Below are 17,939 nucleotides of genomic sequence, written 5' to 3' on the forward strand. Positions count from 1 at the left end.
GTGAAACAATGTCGAAAACTGGGTAAAATGTTATTAAGTACACTGTATCTCTTTCTCCCGTTTAATGTCACGTTTGTCCATGAAAGACTCTGTGTGTGTGTGTGTGTGTGTGTGTGTGTGTGTGTGTGTGTGTGTGTGAGAGAGAGAGAGAGAGAGAGAGGGAGAGAGAGAGAGAGATTTGGATTTTAACTTATCGTTAACAATTTTAGTCACATCGCTATGAAGTCTGCAGTGTGGCAGTTTATAGTGATGTCTAGCACTAGGGCATCATGTCCCAGCCAGTCATATTATCCTGACACCTGGTGAATCTGATGTTTGCCATGTTCTTTATCATAATTTTAGTAATAGACCTTATCTTGTTGACAACTTAGAATGTCCTAGAAATGAACTTTTGTGCCTCATCCCGGTTATATTATGGTGTCTTTGTTTTTTTTATATATTTTTTTTTTGCTTGAGAAATTTTGCATTCTTGCATTAGCATATTTAGCAGCATCAGTCTTATTGTTGTGTTCAGTATTTCACTTGGATGGAATTATTTATTCAACTCATTATTCACTGGAATTACAAAATGCTCAGTAATATTCATCTCACCGTGAGATTTTGCATTTGGCAGAGACATGGGTTCTAAAATACAAAAAGCAGAATATCAACGGTGATTTCTGTTTATATTATACTACAAGAGGTTATACGAGACAGTGGAATGAGAAGAAAAGAAGAAAAAAATAGGATATAACAAAAAAAAATGATGATGCTGTTTTAGATCGTCTGTTCGAATCGCACGATATAAAACAGTTCCTTTATAAGGAAGAGCATGTACACGACGAAAGCAATGATTGAATGGAGGGCAGTAAGGGAATACAGAACAATACACCAAGGCGTTCCCATCCGCTCGATACCAATTTCACTTTCTTCAGTTTGAAATATAACGTTCGTGTTAGAGACTGCAGCTATTAAAATCCACTGTAGAAGGCCTGAAAAGAAGTAGATGACAAGTTTTATTTCAAACAATCTTTATGGAGTTTAACCGTTCGTTACATTGGAGGACTAGTTAATATCTATCTATCTATCTATCTATCTATCTATCTATCTATCTATCTATCTATCTATCTATCTATTCATGCATGCACGCACGCACGCACACAGACATACATACAGACATACACAAACAGTGATGGGGCGATATAGGGTCTGTGGAAATCCCAGTCAAAAAGGTGCCGCGGAACTATGGGGCCTAGGGGACTTTAACATGGGTGGGTCTGTATAGGTCAAGAAAAATTTAACATAGGGAATGGATTGAGCCTATATAGGGCCAATATGAATGGAACAGGGGTGACGTCACGGTTCTGAACGCTTGCAATAATGTTGCAAGTGGCTGACCTCAGTCGGACCAAACTGCCTAGAACGTTAGGCGGGACATAAACATATATAACACATACAACATACAGACATAGATTGATGAACATCAATCTATCATACAAACAACTATACAACCGACTAAAAACATTTTTAGGCAAGAAAGCAAATCTTTTCGAGGCACATGAGTGGCCCTGTAAATGGCTTTTGGGTTTCTTCTTTTTCCTTCTAAATTCTCCTATTCTTCCAAAAGCTTCTTATTTTCTGTCTTACACTTTTTGTCTTCTTCTTCTTCTCCTCATTCTTTTCCTCCTCCTCTTTCTCTTTCTCTTCCTCCTCTTTCTTCCTCTGCTCATTTTCTCCTTCTTTTGTATTTTTCGTTCCATGCGCTCATTCTTCTTCTATCGTCTTTATCCTCCGTCTCCTCTTTTCTTTCTTAATCACTTCCCTTCGTTTTTCCTTAGACTTTCTCAAATTGTTTATTTCCATCTTGATTCTATGGGCACTGTAAGAATAGTGATCCTCATCCAGTTAACCAGCATCTCTTCTATCATTCCCAAATTGTCCACCACTTCCTGTAACGTCATAATTTTATCAATGATATTAGATGTCATCTTCTTCTTTGGTTATTCCGTAGACTGGCGCGAATGACGGACGCTTGACTTTATATTTGTCAAGTACGGGCGTGGAGGAAAGCATGTCTTACACTCACTTCACATATTATATACTATCCACACATACGGGAAGTGTAAAAACCCCAATATCTACTATCCAAAACCCCAAATACCAATATCTACTATCCTCACACGCGTAGGAGAAAAATCCAATATCTACTATCCACACAAACGTATGCGCACTCAAACAAATACACACTCTACTATCCACACAAATGTACGCAAGAGCATGCACACACACAAACAATTACATCAGTAAAGGAGTGAGTGTTAATAATTACACTACTCCACATTCACTAAAATTGGCTACTTGAATAGTCTCTTTTCTGGAGATTTGAATAGCCCTGAGAAGGGCTGTTTTTTTAAAAAAAAAAACTCCGGATATACTTGATTAATGGTGACACCTCCCAGGCCGGGTATCAGAGACACAAAGCCTGCTCCAGTCATGCCCCAACTGACTGTAGCTGCTGAGAGTGCGGAGGCAGCTTGAGTGGCCTCACCATCCCAAGCTTCAGTCTGCGGGACCCTGAATACTTCCCTCCTTTTCCTATTCTGCAGCCGTGGATGCTGCCTATTTACCTCCTCCAGACGCTGAGGATCTCGCTCTTCCCTATCCAATTTTTGGTCCCAATTCTCTATTTGTGGGACCACGGGTCTCTGTGCTGGTAGTTGATGTGGTGCTTGTCTATGTGGGGGTGTCCTCGCCATTGGCTTGACTTCACCGCTCTGTCTTAGCATCAAGTGAGGCAGGATTCTTTCTTCCACATCTTTTTTCTTTTTCCTCTCACACTCCTCTTCAGTTCTTGCACTTTTTGCAATCGTGTCCAAGGCCAGCTAGTCCAGGAGGCGCCTGGCATATTCCAGGTGTATCTGAAGTTTCAAGAGTTTTGTGAGTCTGCTCATCTTCTTTCAGTTGATGAATCAACGACGGTTAACCAGACTTACCTGACGAACGCTTTCGATTTATATATGTGTAGCGCGGACGTGAAGGAAAACATCCACTGACACCAAAATCCACTAGGTACATATGATCACCTCAGAGAAACACTCACTCACCTTTTTAATTACAAACACTAACTACAAACAAAAACACACAGACTACATTTTGACAAGCTACCGAAACGAAGTGTTTATAGACACACTTCTATTTTTTAATTTACTAACATACTATTCACAATTTCACTAATATGTATTTTCTATAGTAATGGGGTAGCCCTGAAAAAAAAGCTGTTTTTGGTGGACGGGGAGTTATGGCAATCTTTTATCGTCTAAGATGGCTTCCCCGTCTTTCCCACAGGATAGGGCCTGCTTCTTCGGAAAGACAAGGATAACTCTTTTGTGTCCACACAGCAGTCGACAAATCCTCTGTCTGGTTCCTGCTGTTGCTGCCGCTCTCTCTGCTTCTGAAGTCTGTACTTCTCGGTCCTTTCTTCTTTCTCTTTCTTGATTTCCTCTCTGAAGAGCTCTTCTATCAGGTCTTCGGTCACTTTCAACATTCTGACATTCTCTATCTCTTCAGCCTTTGCGATTTTTCTGTTTCGGACAAATCGTTGCGATCCATCAACGATTGCAATTCGTGTTGTAACTGGGACATCTCGGTCAAATGAGGATTGGGAGGAAAATGTGGGGTCCGTTGTTCTTGTCAACGATGGAATTCCATCCATTGTTTGTAAGGCACTAAAATCAGTTTTCTTCCTTCCATTGGATTTCAGTGGTCACGTCTGAGATCTTTTGACACCAGAGGTCCCTTTTATTTTCTTAGTCTTTTTTATCTTGTTCCCATGAGTCCTCCCAGCATTATTCCCAATACTCTTTTCAGCAAGGGTCCTAACAACATGGGCGAAATTCCTCGAATCTTGGCTAAGCATTCTTTCAGGTGTTTAGACAAAGGTATAGTGCTTTTCAAGACATTCAGGCAACATTCACACACGGTATCGACGACGTCTTCGGAGGTTCTTTGAATGAGGTGTTTTGGCATGAGTGAAGAAGCTTTGGACAGGACAGACAACATCTCCCAATGTTTGGCTAAACGAGGAGGGAGTTCTTTCCTTTTCTTTCCTTTTTTAGCCAGAGAGTGGTGTAAACGTCTTTTAGACGACATGTTTGGCCGTTCAGGACCACAAAAACACTAATCCCTATACTTTTCCGCAGGTCTTGTTTACACTGGTATGCGTTCCCACGGATTGTCTTTACGTTTTATCAACTTGATGAAAGGCATCACACGTCATGGATGGGTTCGCAACGGACTAAATCGGATAGTTCTTGCTTGGATAAACCCAGTAAACTCTGTAACATGCCCGATCTCTATTGGGCTTTGAGTTTGGGGCAGGTACTTTGTGAGCACCTCTTACTGCAGCTATGAGGGTGTCACCGGTGGAGTTTGCCATTGTTTCATCAAATAAGGATGAACGGGTGTCATATTTTTTGGCAGGCATCAACAACTACGGAGAAGTGGATGAACCTGAGGATACTGGAGACGCGGTAACCGTCGTTATATGTCGTGGTTTCCGAATATAAAGTTGCGTCCTAGCCGAAGTGTCTCTCTTGCGGGTAGAAGCTGTTTTCTGCGGGCTTTTCTCTTTCTGGGGTCTTTTCTATTTCTTTTCTGTGGTCTTTTTTTCTGGGGCTGTGACCTATTCTTGACACCGTTGCTCATTTTCTTTTTTGGGGTTCGTTTGGTTTTTTTGAGAGTGGCTTTTTCTTGGGAGGACATTGGGGACATTATGATCGCTTTTTAAGAGGGAGCGAATGATGACACCTCCAAGAGAACCGCTACCTCCAGTTTTCAAAATGATTTGATTTTCGGTTTGAGTGTCCATGGGGAGATCAGCCAGATGCGTCAAGGCTACTTTGTTTCTGTCAAAAAATGCGTTTGGTTTGATGAGGAATGTGAATGATGCCTTGCAGTAATTGACGTGCTGTCACAGTAAACCATCGTAAGACTTCTTTGAGACTGGCTTCTAAGACACGAACACATATTTGTGGATTTGACGGGAAAATGAGACTGAAGGAACGTCATGTTGACGCTGTGTGAGACAGAGTCCGAGGCTTTTATAGATTTATTTTGTTGTTCTTGTTGTTGTTAGGTCGACGACGGGGACATGTACATGACAGCCCGCCCTTCATCTTGGCACCAGTCGTGAAACAGATGGGTACAAAATCGCAAATAATCAGGGGTGGTGGGTTTTAAATCCAGGAGTAAATAGGCGTGTGTGATTTAAGTGGTATCTCGTACGCATGAGTCAGCCAAGGCTCTCCTGACTGTTTGGCTAAGACTTGCACTTGCGATCTGTCTGTAGGGCTCTTATACAAGTCCAAGTAATGAGCATTGAGACTGATGGTGCGATGGGCGTTACTTTGTTGAAACAAATTTTGAGTGATGTAAATGACACTGGCGTTACGTTGATGCCCTTTGCACGAAAACCACAGTTTAATTTCTTCTTCGTCTTCTCCTAACATGTCGTCGAAGATGACCAGATGGGTTTGACTGAAGTCAGACACAGTGCCGTCGACTTCGCCAGGAATGCCTTCCACAAACACGATGGACTTGCCTTGACTTTCTCGCAAGAGACTGTACGCCGATTGCCACTCTTTGTAACACCACACGATCCGTTGACTTGGACGATCAATCAAATGTTTATGTTCGATCAAACGTTTGACAAATTCGGTTTTGCCTGAACCACTGGGTCCGGCTATTAACATGTTAAAGGGACGGCAAAGATACAAGGCCTCCCAACTAGCACAATCTAAGTGTTCGTCGATGACTTTGAAAGTGGAGGAAGAGGGAGCAGAGATAGCAGAGGTAGCCATAGTAGTGTAGGAATGTCACTTTTGACACGAAAATAGACAAGACAGGAGTTTTTATACTTTTTTCAGGACATGTTTTTTTTTTAAAGTGGAACAACACGAAAGGTAAAAATACATAAAAGCCAAATGGTTAAGTTGTTGCGATCCGTTAGTCTCGAGAGACGATGGAACTGCGTCCATGAGAGATGTCCCGGTTGGTGGTTGTGCAGCGTCTGCTGTGGCTAAGTAGTCCAATACGGGAGTGGCAGTCCCTGCTGCACTTGCTGCACTTGAAGGTTGTGTCAGGTGTTGGATGAAGCTGCTTCTTCTTCCTCTGCGATCGTCTTTCATCAGCTAACAAGCGTTGCTTGTCCTCTCCGGCTTTCAGACCAGTGATCAGAGCATGTCGCCAGCCTGATCTGGCTAGAGCGAGCTCTTCCCAGGTGTTGACATCAATATCAAGGGCTTTCATGTCATGCTTACAGACATCCTTGAAGCGGAGATGTGGCCGTCCGATCGACCTTTTGCCAGAGGCGAGTTCCGAATAAAGAATGTCTTTGGGGATCCGTCCGTCAACCATCCGACGTACATGGACCAGCCATCTGATGCGGCGTTGGCGAAGGAGTGTGATCATGCTGGGAATCTTGGCACGCTCGAGCACCTCGTTGTTTGTTACTCGATCGCTCCACGTGATCCCGAGTATGCGTGGGAGGCATCGCACGTGAAAGGCGCTCAGTCTTTTCTCTTGTGAGGCGTACAGAGTCCAGGTTTCACTGGCATACATGAGAGTGCTTAGCACGCATGCACGGTACACGGTGATTTTAGTGTTCATGGTCAGCATGCTGTTGTTCCACACTCTCTGCGACAACCTGGAGAGAGTTGTTGATGCCTTTCCGATCCGCTTGTTGAGCTCAGCATCGAGCGAGAGGTTTTTGGTGATGGTAGAGCCGAGATACATGAACTGACTCACCACCTCAAGTTCGTAGTTGTTGATGATGCTGGGGGGGGGGTCCGCGTCCTGAACCATCACGTTTGTTTTCTTTAGGCTTATGGTTAACCCAAACTCATCACATGCTTTAGCAAAGCGGGCCATCAGGTGCTGAAGCTCAGCTTCTGTGTGGGTGGCTAGAGCAGCGTCGTCTGCGAAGAGCATGTCCCTGATGGTTACTTCACGCACTTTGCTCTTTGCCTTCAGTCGTGCCAGGTTGAACAGTCTGCCATCTGATCGTGTGTGCAAGTAAATCCCTTCTGTGGACGTCCCAAAGGCGTGCTTGAGCAGGACTGCAAAGAAGATGCCGAAGAGCGTGGGGGCAAGGACACAGCCTTGTTTAACTCCACTGCGGATGTCAAAGGGGTCGGATATTGAGCCATCGTACTGCACTGTGCCTTTCATGTCATCGTGGAAGGACTGGATCATGCTTAGCAGCTTTGGAGGGCAACCAATTTTCGCCAGGATTGTGAAGAGTCCGTCTCTGCTGACCAGATCAAATGCCTTGGTGATGTCTATAAAGGCCAGGAAGAGGGGTCTGTGTTGTTCTCTGCATTTTTCCCGCAGTTGCCGGACAGAGAAGATCATGTCGATTGTGGACCTCTCTGCGCGGAACCCGCACTGCGACTCTGGGTAAACTCTGTCAGCAAGCGTCTGCAGTCTGTTCAGGATGACGCGTGCAAAAACTTTACCCACGATGCTGAGAAGTGATATGCCCCTGTAGTTGTTGCAGTCGCTTCTGTCGCCCTTGTTCTACAGGGTTATGATGTTAGCATCTCTCATGTATTGAGGCACTGCCCCCTCGTCCCAGCACTGGCAGAGGAGGTCGTGCAGGTGTGTGAGAAGCACGCTACATCCACACTTGATGAGTCCTGCTGTGATGCCATCCTTCCCTGGGGCTTTACCTAAGGACAGTTTCTCTAAGGCCTTCTTTAGTTCGTCTACAGTAGGTTTCTCATCCAGTTCGGCCATGAGAGGGAGGTTTTCAATGGCGTTGAGGGCATCATTGTTCACGTGGTTCTCTTTGGAGTACAGTTCGGAGTAGTATTCCACCCAACGCTCCATCTGCTTGCCCTTGTTGTGGATGGTATCACCTGTGTCAGACTTCAGTGGTGCTGTCAGTTTCTTCGTGGGACCCATTGCTTTCTCTATGCCATCGTACATGCCTCTGATGTTTCCAGTATCTGCTGCTGACTGGATACTCTGACAGAGCTGAAGCCAGTATTCATTGGTACACTGCTGTGCTAATCTGTGCACTTTGCTTCTTGTAGACCTGTATGCCTGTAGTGTCTTCTGACAGGGGGATCGCTTGTATTGCAGGCGAGCACTGCGACGTTCTTCTATGGCTGGCATGAGTGTGGCAGAGTTAGCCTCAAACCAGTCATTGTTCTTTGATTGCTTCTTACCAAAGATCCGTGTGGCTATGCTGTATACAGTCTCTCTGATGTAATCCCATCTTTCTTTGGCACTGCCGTTGGGGGGTTCTGAGTCAAACGTCTTGGAAAGAGCATATGTGAATTCCTCAGCCTTGTCTGGATATGATGTCTTGTTCACATCAATGTGTGGTTGACCCTCTTGCCTAGAGCGGTGGATCTTCTTCCCCTGAAGCTTCATTTTCAGCACACCAGCGAGTGGTCGGTGTCGCAGTCAGCACTGTGGAAGGTACGGGTAAGAAGTACACCCTTCATGGCTGACCGTCTTGCAATGATCAAGTCCAGCTGGTGCCAGTGTTTAGACCTGGGATGCCTCCAAGACACTTTGTGCTATGGCTTTGTCTGAAAGAATGAATTGGTGATGCTGAGTTCGTGGTACGAGCACATCTCTAGAAGGTGCTGCCCATTCTCATTCATCTTCCCAACACCAAACTTGCCAAGACAGGAGGGCCAAGAGTCATGATCGGCACCCACCCTAGCATTGAAGTCGGCCAGCAAAATCAAGTTCTCTTCCTTGGGAATTTTGTCAATGAGCGAGTTTAACTCATCATAAAGCTCATCCTTGGTATCTGTGGCGGATCTTAGTGTGGGAGCGTAAACACTGATCAGGTTGACAGGCCCGTTTGTGGTGTGGAGGTGGAGGGATAGCAGTCTTTCATTTCCTTGTTGGCAGGGTTCTATCATCCTCAGTAGAGTGTTCCTGACAGCGAATCCAACAACAAACTCTCTGGCTTCATCTGCACTCTTTCCTTGCCAGAAGAATGTGTAGTTCTTTTCTCTCAGGGACCCAGAATCTGGTAGTCGTGTCTCCTGTAGTGAGGCGATGTCGACCTGGAGCCTTGCAAGTTCGTCGTTGATGACTGAAGTCTTACGAACATCACTGATTGTCTGGAGATCATCTGAAAGCCCAGTCAGCATGATCCGGACATTCCAGGTACTTAGCTTGAGGATCGAATTCTTCTTTTTTATTCTTATTTTGTTATTTCTTGGTGCAGTAGTTGCAGTCCGCTTGTCAGGTACTCGCGTACCTTAAGCCTTACGCACCAAGCAAGGCAGGGGAACTGTGGCGGGACGGTACATTATTGTCTGGGGGCTGCCCAGTTTGAGGCGGGCGGTAGCTGTCCAGTGAAACATGTTGGTCTCTCCCACCGTCAGAAGCAACCCCTGGCGTCTGGCTCTACGCCAATCGAGCGGTGACTTATAACCGGTAAACTGCTGCTTTCATTGTTGTGTCGACGCTATGGAGCGAAGCTGGAGTGTCCTCTCCAGGGCGCAAGCCTGGGCAGGGTGATATGGAGAATCAACTGTTGCCCATGCAGCTGATCCCCCCCTCTCCAAGCAGCTGATGGATCCAAGGGAAAGGACAAGCCGATACGTCATGGCACCAGCTGCGTCGCAGGAGTTGCCGAGATGACACTGAAATCAGTGCCAAGTCGCCTTAGGGACGCCGACTCCGGATTTTCTGTTGGGGTTTACTCCCTTAGCCTTTCCCATGAGAGGGTATAGTCGCAAGGCAGCGAAGGTTTGAAATCGGAGTTTACCTTCTCCTAGATGGGCGACCACCCAAGGTTAACGAGCCCCATCTGCCCGAAGCATCTGGTTTTGTGGCGCCAGAAGCTCGTCTGTCATCCCTTCTTCAGTCAGTTTAAACAGGTTCCGCCACTCGTGAAGGCCTGGAGCTGGATTTGGTTGTCAGAGGCTCTATCAGACGCAAGCCATTGGGAGATTTCCAAGGGAAGTGGGTGCTTATCTCCCACAACCGCCCCCGGCGATGACAACCCTTGAAACCCTAAATGGTTAAGTACAACGATAAAAAAACGCATCAAAACGACCAAAGTGGAATATAAACACAGTGGCTGTAAAGCATGTTTTTGCTATCAAAGGAGTCTTATGGGCAGTGTGTAATATTCTTACGGTCTCTACATTGGGTACAGTCACACAGGTGTCCTCGCGGAATGGTCTCTCAGGAATGCCCATGACAGTTTTGTCCTGAAGGGAGTGGTTGTCCTCGGTGATGGGTTCTTCTTCTGGTACTGGCACTAACACAGGTTTAAAAGATAATTTTGTCATTGGGAACGTTAAGTTAAATTTTTCCTTTGAATGCGTGACACAAATCTCAGGCAATGCAAGCCACTTCTTTGGTCCAAGTATCGAAACCCCAACTTTTCCAGTCACGTACATCTTTCCAGTGAGAGTGTAAGTCACAAATTATGCACACATCTTCGTAAGTATCCGGGGTTGCAAAAAAATCACAAAGAAACGTTTCTTCAAACAGAGGTCGAGCACAAGGCTTTTAGCAGAACGAGTTTTTCGTGCTCATTGAAACGAAATACCATCATTTTTTTGGGGTACAGTACAGATCGTACCGAGCCCACAAGGCATCGACTGGCAAACGAAATCCCAGAAAGCAAGTCACTAAGACACACACCACACGTCGACCCCATTTCATGGGACACTGTTCTCTAATAAGTTTTGGTAATCCTCCACCGTTTGAATACTCTCATTGGAATTGAGGTTAGTGGAGGGGTCATCCGAATAACAAGCATCCGTTAAACTCCAACACGATCTGAGGGTTTTCTAAGTTTCAGCCATGCACCGAATACGGTCCGATGGTCTTTTCGCCTCCTCTGTTGCGGGCGTGTTGAATTCATTTGTCTTCCTTGTCGCACAAGTAATATAGTCAGCGTAGGGCCTTGACCGAGTATTGACGTTTGACAAAGTTCGTCGTTTGAGGGCTTATGACAGCCAGGGTGTTTTCGGGCATGAATCGTTGGTTGTACACTAAGGAACACGCTTTGGAGATGGTGCAGGCTTCTTTCAAATGACCGATCCCTCCGTGTTACATGAATAATTATCGAAATATTCCACAACAACGCCGTACAATGTCCACATAGGAACAACAATACTTTAACATTTCTTCCAGAATGTCGAGTCCGATGCGTGAGTCTGGTACCAAGCATAAAAAGCTTCTCGTTGTTCGGTACGCATATCGGGGTCGTATTAGTGAGCCTCAGGCAAATGGGGTAGAACGGCGTATTGAATGTCTTCGGTATTGAAAAAGTACGGAAATAGCCTTTGGCCATTTCTATCATTCCAAACGTTTATGCATTCAGCTCAATGGCATGGCCAAGTAACTCATCTAAACTTTAAACTGTACGTGTCCTACTTGCATGGAACTGATTTTGGCTCCGTTCAAGGTCAGTTTAGGACGTTCGGTACTTTGCTTCCTACAGTATCTTTGAAAAAACCTGTCCATCGTATCCCAGGAAATTGTTAGCCATCACCGTATCATGGCGATGACAATCTCCGTAACGTTCGATGTCTTCTTGGCTCCACGTCTCGTCGATGGGGTCTTAAATCCAATGGGCGAAATCGGCCAGCGTGTTAGGACCCTGAATTGTCTTTTTCACGTCCTCCAGAAATCTTGCTGCAGTGAGAGCAATGACTAAAGATAGGCTCTTGGATGCACTTTTCGCACGCTCGATGAGCCAAGCAGAAATTAGGAATGTGAACACCGGTCTCTTGCATGCATTCGAAATCGAAAAAGATGAAATTGCATTTCTTCTGGTCATATTCCTCGTAATGTTTGTAGTGGTATTTTGCAATGAAATGTTCTTGTTCCAAGTCCACGATTTTGGTGACAAATATGAAATCGTTTCTTTCCTCGACAATCGTGTAACTTGGCATTATTGGTACTTATGCCTTGTCCACAAGCAGAGCACAATCTCAGGAGTTGGCAAGCACTTTTCTGCTGTGAATCTTCCGTCTTCAAATGTAAGTTGATAACAGGTAAGGCAGACAAAAATGCGCTGACAAGCAGGACAATGCACTCATTCTTGTCCTTCGTCAGGATAGGGTTGAGAGGCCAAACATCCTTCACATTTCGATCCACAATGCTTGTGTTGCTCTCGATTGGTATAGCCATAGGTCATGTTCCTCACAGTAATAACTGTATCCCAGGAATCCTGAGATACTGGTAATGGTATCGAAATGTTCATCGTGACGATAGACGTGAATGTATTTTCCGTCTTTGATATTTTTGCTCGAAACAACAAAGGTCCACGCCTTTCTTGAAGGTGCACTTTCAAGGTGTAGAGTGGAGCCAAGAGGTCTTCCACTGTTTGCATTTCTGGAATGCCACAGGATGTGTCTTTGGTTAGCCTTGCTTGCTGTAACAGTTCTGCGTCACTTCGTTGTTTGGCTCGGTCCGATTGTCGAATGTTCTCCCAGGCTCTTTTCCTTTCTACCCTGTCGTTATTGTCGGCATACGTTCGTCCCACCACGATGGCACGGGCTAAACACATTTGGTCTTGAGTGTTGTTAATTTGAACGAGGCTACGTTTGATGCTACGAAGTTCGTCCACCAATAACACTTTTCTGCGTTGTCCGGTCCCTTTGGGGAGAGATATGTGGGTCATGAACAGTGTCGCTTTTCCGTCGGTGATGTGAAACTTGTCTTTAGATTGTTGCACGTGATGAATGTTATCGATGACTTTCAAAAGTGACAGTTCTGACGGGCTGCTAAACTCAATCCTAACGGGGGACTTCAAACTGTCGTGATGAAAGGAAAGTCTCAAGCGATCGTCTTCTTTCGCTTCACATTGCCGTGTCAGTGTGGTCAACAAAGAATCCGACACCTCGGTGATGCACTCTTCTGTTTTCTCCAACGGTACTTCGGACTTGAAATCTTTAAATTTCACCGTCTACGTGTAGGCTGTGGTTCTAAATTTAATAGAGGAGCGCTTTTCCGTCTCTCATATATGGTAGTACTTTTCAGGGTTTAATGGTGATAGTGAACTTTGGTTGTAGACTCTCCGGGTCTGGATTCTAGCTCACCCATGTCATCTTTAAAATGGCTGGCATGAATTTGAGTCAATACTTCAGCTACTGTGCGAAGTGATAAATCTCATATCTGTCTCTTACTTTCTTCTCCTTTCTCCACGACATGATGTGATCATTTCATCTTGACTGCAAAACGTCAAATGAATACATGGGTCCCTATATCCATGTCAGACCAGTGTCTTCATTATATAAAGGGCCAGTGTCTTCATTTCCAGTATTCGTTTCACTCTCAAACCTACCAGAACGATGGATAAACCAACACAGATCGAACTTCTGGTCAGAGCTTTTCGAGGTGTCATACGAAAGTTTTCTTCAGACAAGCCGACAGACTACTCCTCCTCCTTTCGAGATAAAGTCAAGATACTTGCTATATCTGTAAGAAGAAAGGGCAGTTGGCTACAGTGTCTAGACCGTCAAAAAAGCAAGACAGGTGTCAGAAGATTCAAAAGTCAAGATGCATGTTATCATTGCCAAGAGAAAGGACATTGGTCTTCAGAATGTTATAAAAAAAAAAAAAACAACAGGAGCAAGAGGAAGAGAGGTGATCAGAGCAGAAAGAAGAGGTACTCTCCCAAAAGGAAGAACCCAGACACGTCCACACAAAAAGAAAAAAGAGAAGAAAAGAAGACGACGAGAAAGTGAGGAGGAAAAACATGTGAAAGTGAGGAAATAAAAAAAACAGAGAGGGTAAACAAAGACACGGAAGAAGTCTATGAACCTTTTGATGTGTTGTGTTGTGAATTGGATTGTAAAATTTGTACCAGAATAGACCAGACAGGAAAAGTAAGTGTTTCTTGGTTTTGATTTTTTAGAATATGGAACTACACTCATTCACTCACTCAAACACAAGTACACCATGAGCAAAAGAAGGGATTTTGAGTTTTGATTGATTCTGGCAAAAGGAATGCTATCTCTTTTCGAAAGAGGTGGGTGGCCCTGAAAAGGACCGTTGGGTGTTTGTTTGTTTAAAAAACAAACTCAGGAACGGGACGTAATCAGCTTTAGCTGCCTTAAGTCTCTGCCACGGCCAATGCCTAGTTCTGGACTTGCTCCTGTCAATGATGATTTGGTAGAACTCACTAGGGGTGGTATCGCAGGCGTAGTAACAGAGTTGGGTTGTTTGGCTCGGGAAGGTCTTTTTCTCTTGGGTCGTATTAAAGAAGTCTGATATATTTGTTTCAGACTCTTTAACTCTGCCAAAATGTCTAAGAGTACTGTCACCGTTTGACTCACACTGTCCACCTTCTCTCCTAACCTTGTTTTTTCTCTGCTGCTACTTCTTCTTCCTGTCGTTTCCTTCTTCTTGCCTCTTCTTCAAGCTGCCGGTGTTGAAGGAGAAAAGTTTGTTCTGCTTCTTTCTGCTGCTGTAAAGATTTCTCCAATGCTTCTTTCTGTCTCTGTTTAAAATCCTCGACGTGTAGTAAAGAAGGAGACGGTGGCGAAGGTACTGTTACCTGAACAAATTCTTGCGAAGAAGAAAGAAAATCCACTAAATTCCAATTAAAATCGACCTCTTCTGGAAGTAAGACTGTGTTGACTTTGGTAGCAGCTGCTATACGATCGCTTCTCGTCTCCACGGCCGGTGCACCCCAATTCAGCGTCTTCTTAGTTTCCGTCATCTTTGAAAACTGTCGCATTGATTCACTGCGCACATACGCCAACGCACCTATATAGAGAATGTGACGTCACAGGCACCTCTCTTCGGATTGGAAGACAGAATCCAAACTGTGACTGAATTTTGTAACGCGTGTCAGGATTGGTGAAAAAACTCAATCCGTTTCGATCCTCTCTCCCACTAAATAACCGCAGTTTATTTCATTCCCTTCACCTGTTCTCGTCACAAGATGTGGACAAACGTAGAATCATCTACCTTCGTATCGTCAATGATGTTCCGTACGGACTTACCCATGTATGTGAAATCATCATGAACAATCATAATGATCACCGATACGAGCATTTGGAAAAGACGAATCTATGTGGAGAGAAAAGTTCGTTTGAAGAGAGTCCTCATCTACGGCCCAGAAGTCAGATGAAATTTGAGGAAGAGAAGAAAACTTTGCGATGCCCTCCACGTTAACAGAGTGATGTTAACAAAAATACCAACTGCCCTTTTTAGGGCCACTAATATGCCTCTAAAAGATTTGCTTTCTTGCCTAAACATTTTGTTTAGTCGGTTGTTTTGCTGTTTGTGTGATAGATTGATGTTCATCAATCATTGTCTGCATGTTGTATGTGTTATATATACATATATGTCTATGTCCCGAAAACGTTCTAGGTTTTTTCCTCCGCTGTTTGGTCCGATTGAGTTCAGATACTTGCAACAATGTTGTAACAATGTTGCAAGTGTTCAGTACCGTTATGTCACCCCTGTTCCATTCCTATTGACCCTATACAGGCCCAATCCATTCCCTATGTTAAACTCCCCTTGACCCTATACAGACCCACCCATGTTAAAATCCCCTAGACCTCATAGTGCCGCGGCACCTTTTTGACTGAGATTTCCATAGACCCTATATCGCCCCCATCACTAATTACACTGACAGACAGACACATACACACACATGCATACATACATACATACATACAGACAGACAGACATACAGACATACATAAGCGAGTGGCCGAATGGTATAAAGCGCTCTCCGTCACGGATCACTGCCATCTCACCTCTGTCTGCGTGAGTTCAAGTCTCGGGCTCGGCCAATCTGGATATGTGAGAAAGCTTGCCGGTAGCTTCTCGTGGGTCGGTGGTTCTTTTAGGGGTTTACCCGGGTTCTTCTTCCACCATTAATTCTGGCCGCCATGTATGGCGTTAAACCCTACAACAACATACATACATACATGCATGCATGCATGCATGCATACATACATACATACATACATACATACATACATACATACATACATACATACATACCCGAGTGGTCTAAAGCGCTCGCCGTCACGGATCACTGCCATCTCGCCTCTGTCTGCGTGGGTTCGAGTCTCGGGCTCGGCCAATATGGATATGTGAGAAAGCTTGCCGGTAGCTTCTCGTGGGTCGGTAGTTCTTTTAGGGGTTTACCCGGGTTCTTCTTCCACCATTAATTCTGGCCGCCATGTATAGCCTATCATGTGCTGAATAAATGGCGTTAAACCCTACAACAACATACATACATACATACATACATACATACATACATACAGAGCACGAGCACGCAGAGATTTGTTGATGCAAACTGATAAATCGGTAGATCATGTCTAAATAAGTATCTGCTGACAGAATTACAGGTAGAAACGGTCAACGACTTGCAAACAAATTACAGGTAGAAACAGTCAACGACTTGCAGACAAATTACAGGAAGAAACAGTCAACCACTTGAAGACAAATTACAGGTAGAAAGAGTCAACGACTTGCAGACAAATATTACATACTGTTTACTTACCAGATACAATGGAAAGAACGGCACAGAACAAATAGAAGATCATCCACCACCGAGTGTTACGAACTGTCATTATGTACAAAATCAAAACAACTGCGCTGAAGACGATGGACAGACTGCCTTTAAAAGCACTGTTCATCATAGAAAAGATCTGTTCTGAAATAGAAAATTTTGAGTCTTCCAGATGTACGTCAACAATCCTTTAAATAATGACAGCATTAAAACACCTTACACTCATCTTAAATGCAAGATTTACAAAGAAGTTATGATGTACAATTTAAAAATGAAAGTTTTGCAAGCTGTACACGTAATGTGTGCGGGATGAGACTGGTCACCCTAACAGAAGTAAAGAAACCATAAAAATTGATATGTGGTACAATTATTATACAGTGAAATGAGTCCGATTTTCCTGGGGGGAAAACGGAAGTACAATTACATATGTAAAATTATTTCCTCGATGACGTATTTTCAGATTATTTCTCAGAACAAACAGCTATAACGATTATGTTTCTAAAAAAATAATTATGAGTGATTTATAAAGTGTTCCTGATTTTGATTTTATTTTCCAGTGTGTGTGTGTGTGTGTGTGTGTGTGTGTGTGTGAGAGAGAGAGAGAGAGAGAGAGAGAGAGAGAGACCTTTTCGAACAATTGGATTATTTGGTGGAAGTGTATCCAGGTTTGACTTGACTTCACAATCTCCATTAACTTGGCATATCCTGCTATAAAATAGTCCACCTGTAACGATTTCTCCGTCTGTCTTATACCGCACGTACCAACCAGGGGAGGAAAATGAGACGATTTGAAAGACAGCTGATAGAAGTTGCAAGAGAACAACAAATACGATCTTCAGTTCCATGTTACACACACAGTGGTTTGTTAATAAAATGATACCATATCATGTTTCCTCTGGTAGTTGACAGAATTAGAATTATTCCGTAACTTATCCCGCACACATTGCGTGTACAATCTTATTTAATTCAGATTGATCACGTGTACATGTATTAGTAAGTATTTATTCGCAAGATGGGTCAAGTGATTTCGACATCATATCTATATTGGTATCAGCAATTCAGACACAATGTGTGGTTGTCTAGCATTTGTACCTCATTACGTGTAAGCTATATCACACAACACTGACGTCACGTTCTAAAAAGTAGCCGGCCACGTGCTTGTAGACAAGGAGTAACGGGATAACAAACACATATTTTTAATATTTTGAGCGCGACTTAAACTTTGAAAACACGTGTTTCATATAAAAGGTAAATGATCTAATTACCTACATAAAACAGCTAATGGTAGATAGTGGGTTCAATCAGCGGTCGAGTCATAACAAAAACTTATAAAATGGTACTAACAACTGCCTCGCTTGGAGCTTAGTATTAAGAGGTTTGTATTAAGACTGGTCAGCCTAGTAATGTCAGTATAATGTGATTGTGTGGG

General features: G+C 44.0%; 1 protein-coding gene across 1 annotated transcript; it reads right to left on the reverse strand.

The window, feature by feature from the left end:
• Positions 1-307: 307 nt before the first annotated feature.
• LOC149795604 (uncharacterized) lies at positions 308-17,508 on the reverse strand. Its single transcript, XM_089964117.1, has 3 exons — positions 17,136-17,508; positions 16,502-16,654; positions 308-971 (listed from the first exon to the last, which is right to left on the reverse strand). The coding sequence occupies exons 1-3, from the start codon at positions 17,353-17,355 to the stop codon at positions 757-759; spliced, it is 588 nt and encodes a 195-aa protein (XP_089820243.1). The 5' UTR covers positions 17,356-17,508; the 3' UTR covers positions 308-756.
• Between the last annotated feature and the right edge of the window lie 431 nt (positions 17,509-17,939).

The sequence above is a fragment of the Sinohyriopsis cumingii genome, chromosome 7 (genome assembly GCF_028554795.1).
Source record: "Sinohyriopsis cumingii isolate HCF-2022 chromosome 7, ASM2855479v2, whole genome shotgun sequence".
Taxonomy (NCBI): domain Eukaryota; kingdom Metazoa; phylum Mollusca; class Bivalvia; order Unionida; family Unionidae; genus Sinohyriopsis; species Sinohyriopsis cumingii.

Bases quoted from the DNA above. Each gene is read 5' to 3' on its own strand.
- LOC149795604 (XM_089964117.1), bottom strand. From the start codon at position 17,355: ATGGAACTGAAGATCGTATTTGTTGTTCTCTTGCAACTTCTATCAGCT. The intron at 16,655-17,135 runs GTCTCTCTCTCT...TTTCTATTTCAG, and splicing joins TAATCCAATTGTTCGAAAAG to AACAGATCTTTTCTATGATG. The intron at 972-16,501 runs GTAAGTAAACAG...ACTTCTTTTCAG, and splicing joins CGTTCTTTCCATTGTATCTG to GCCTTCTACAGTGGATTTTA.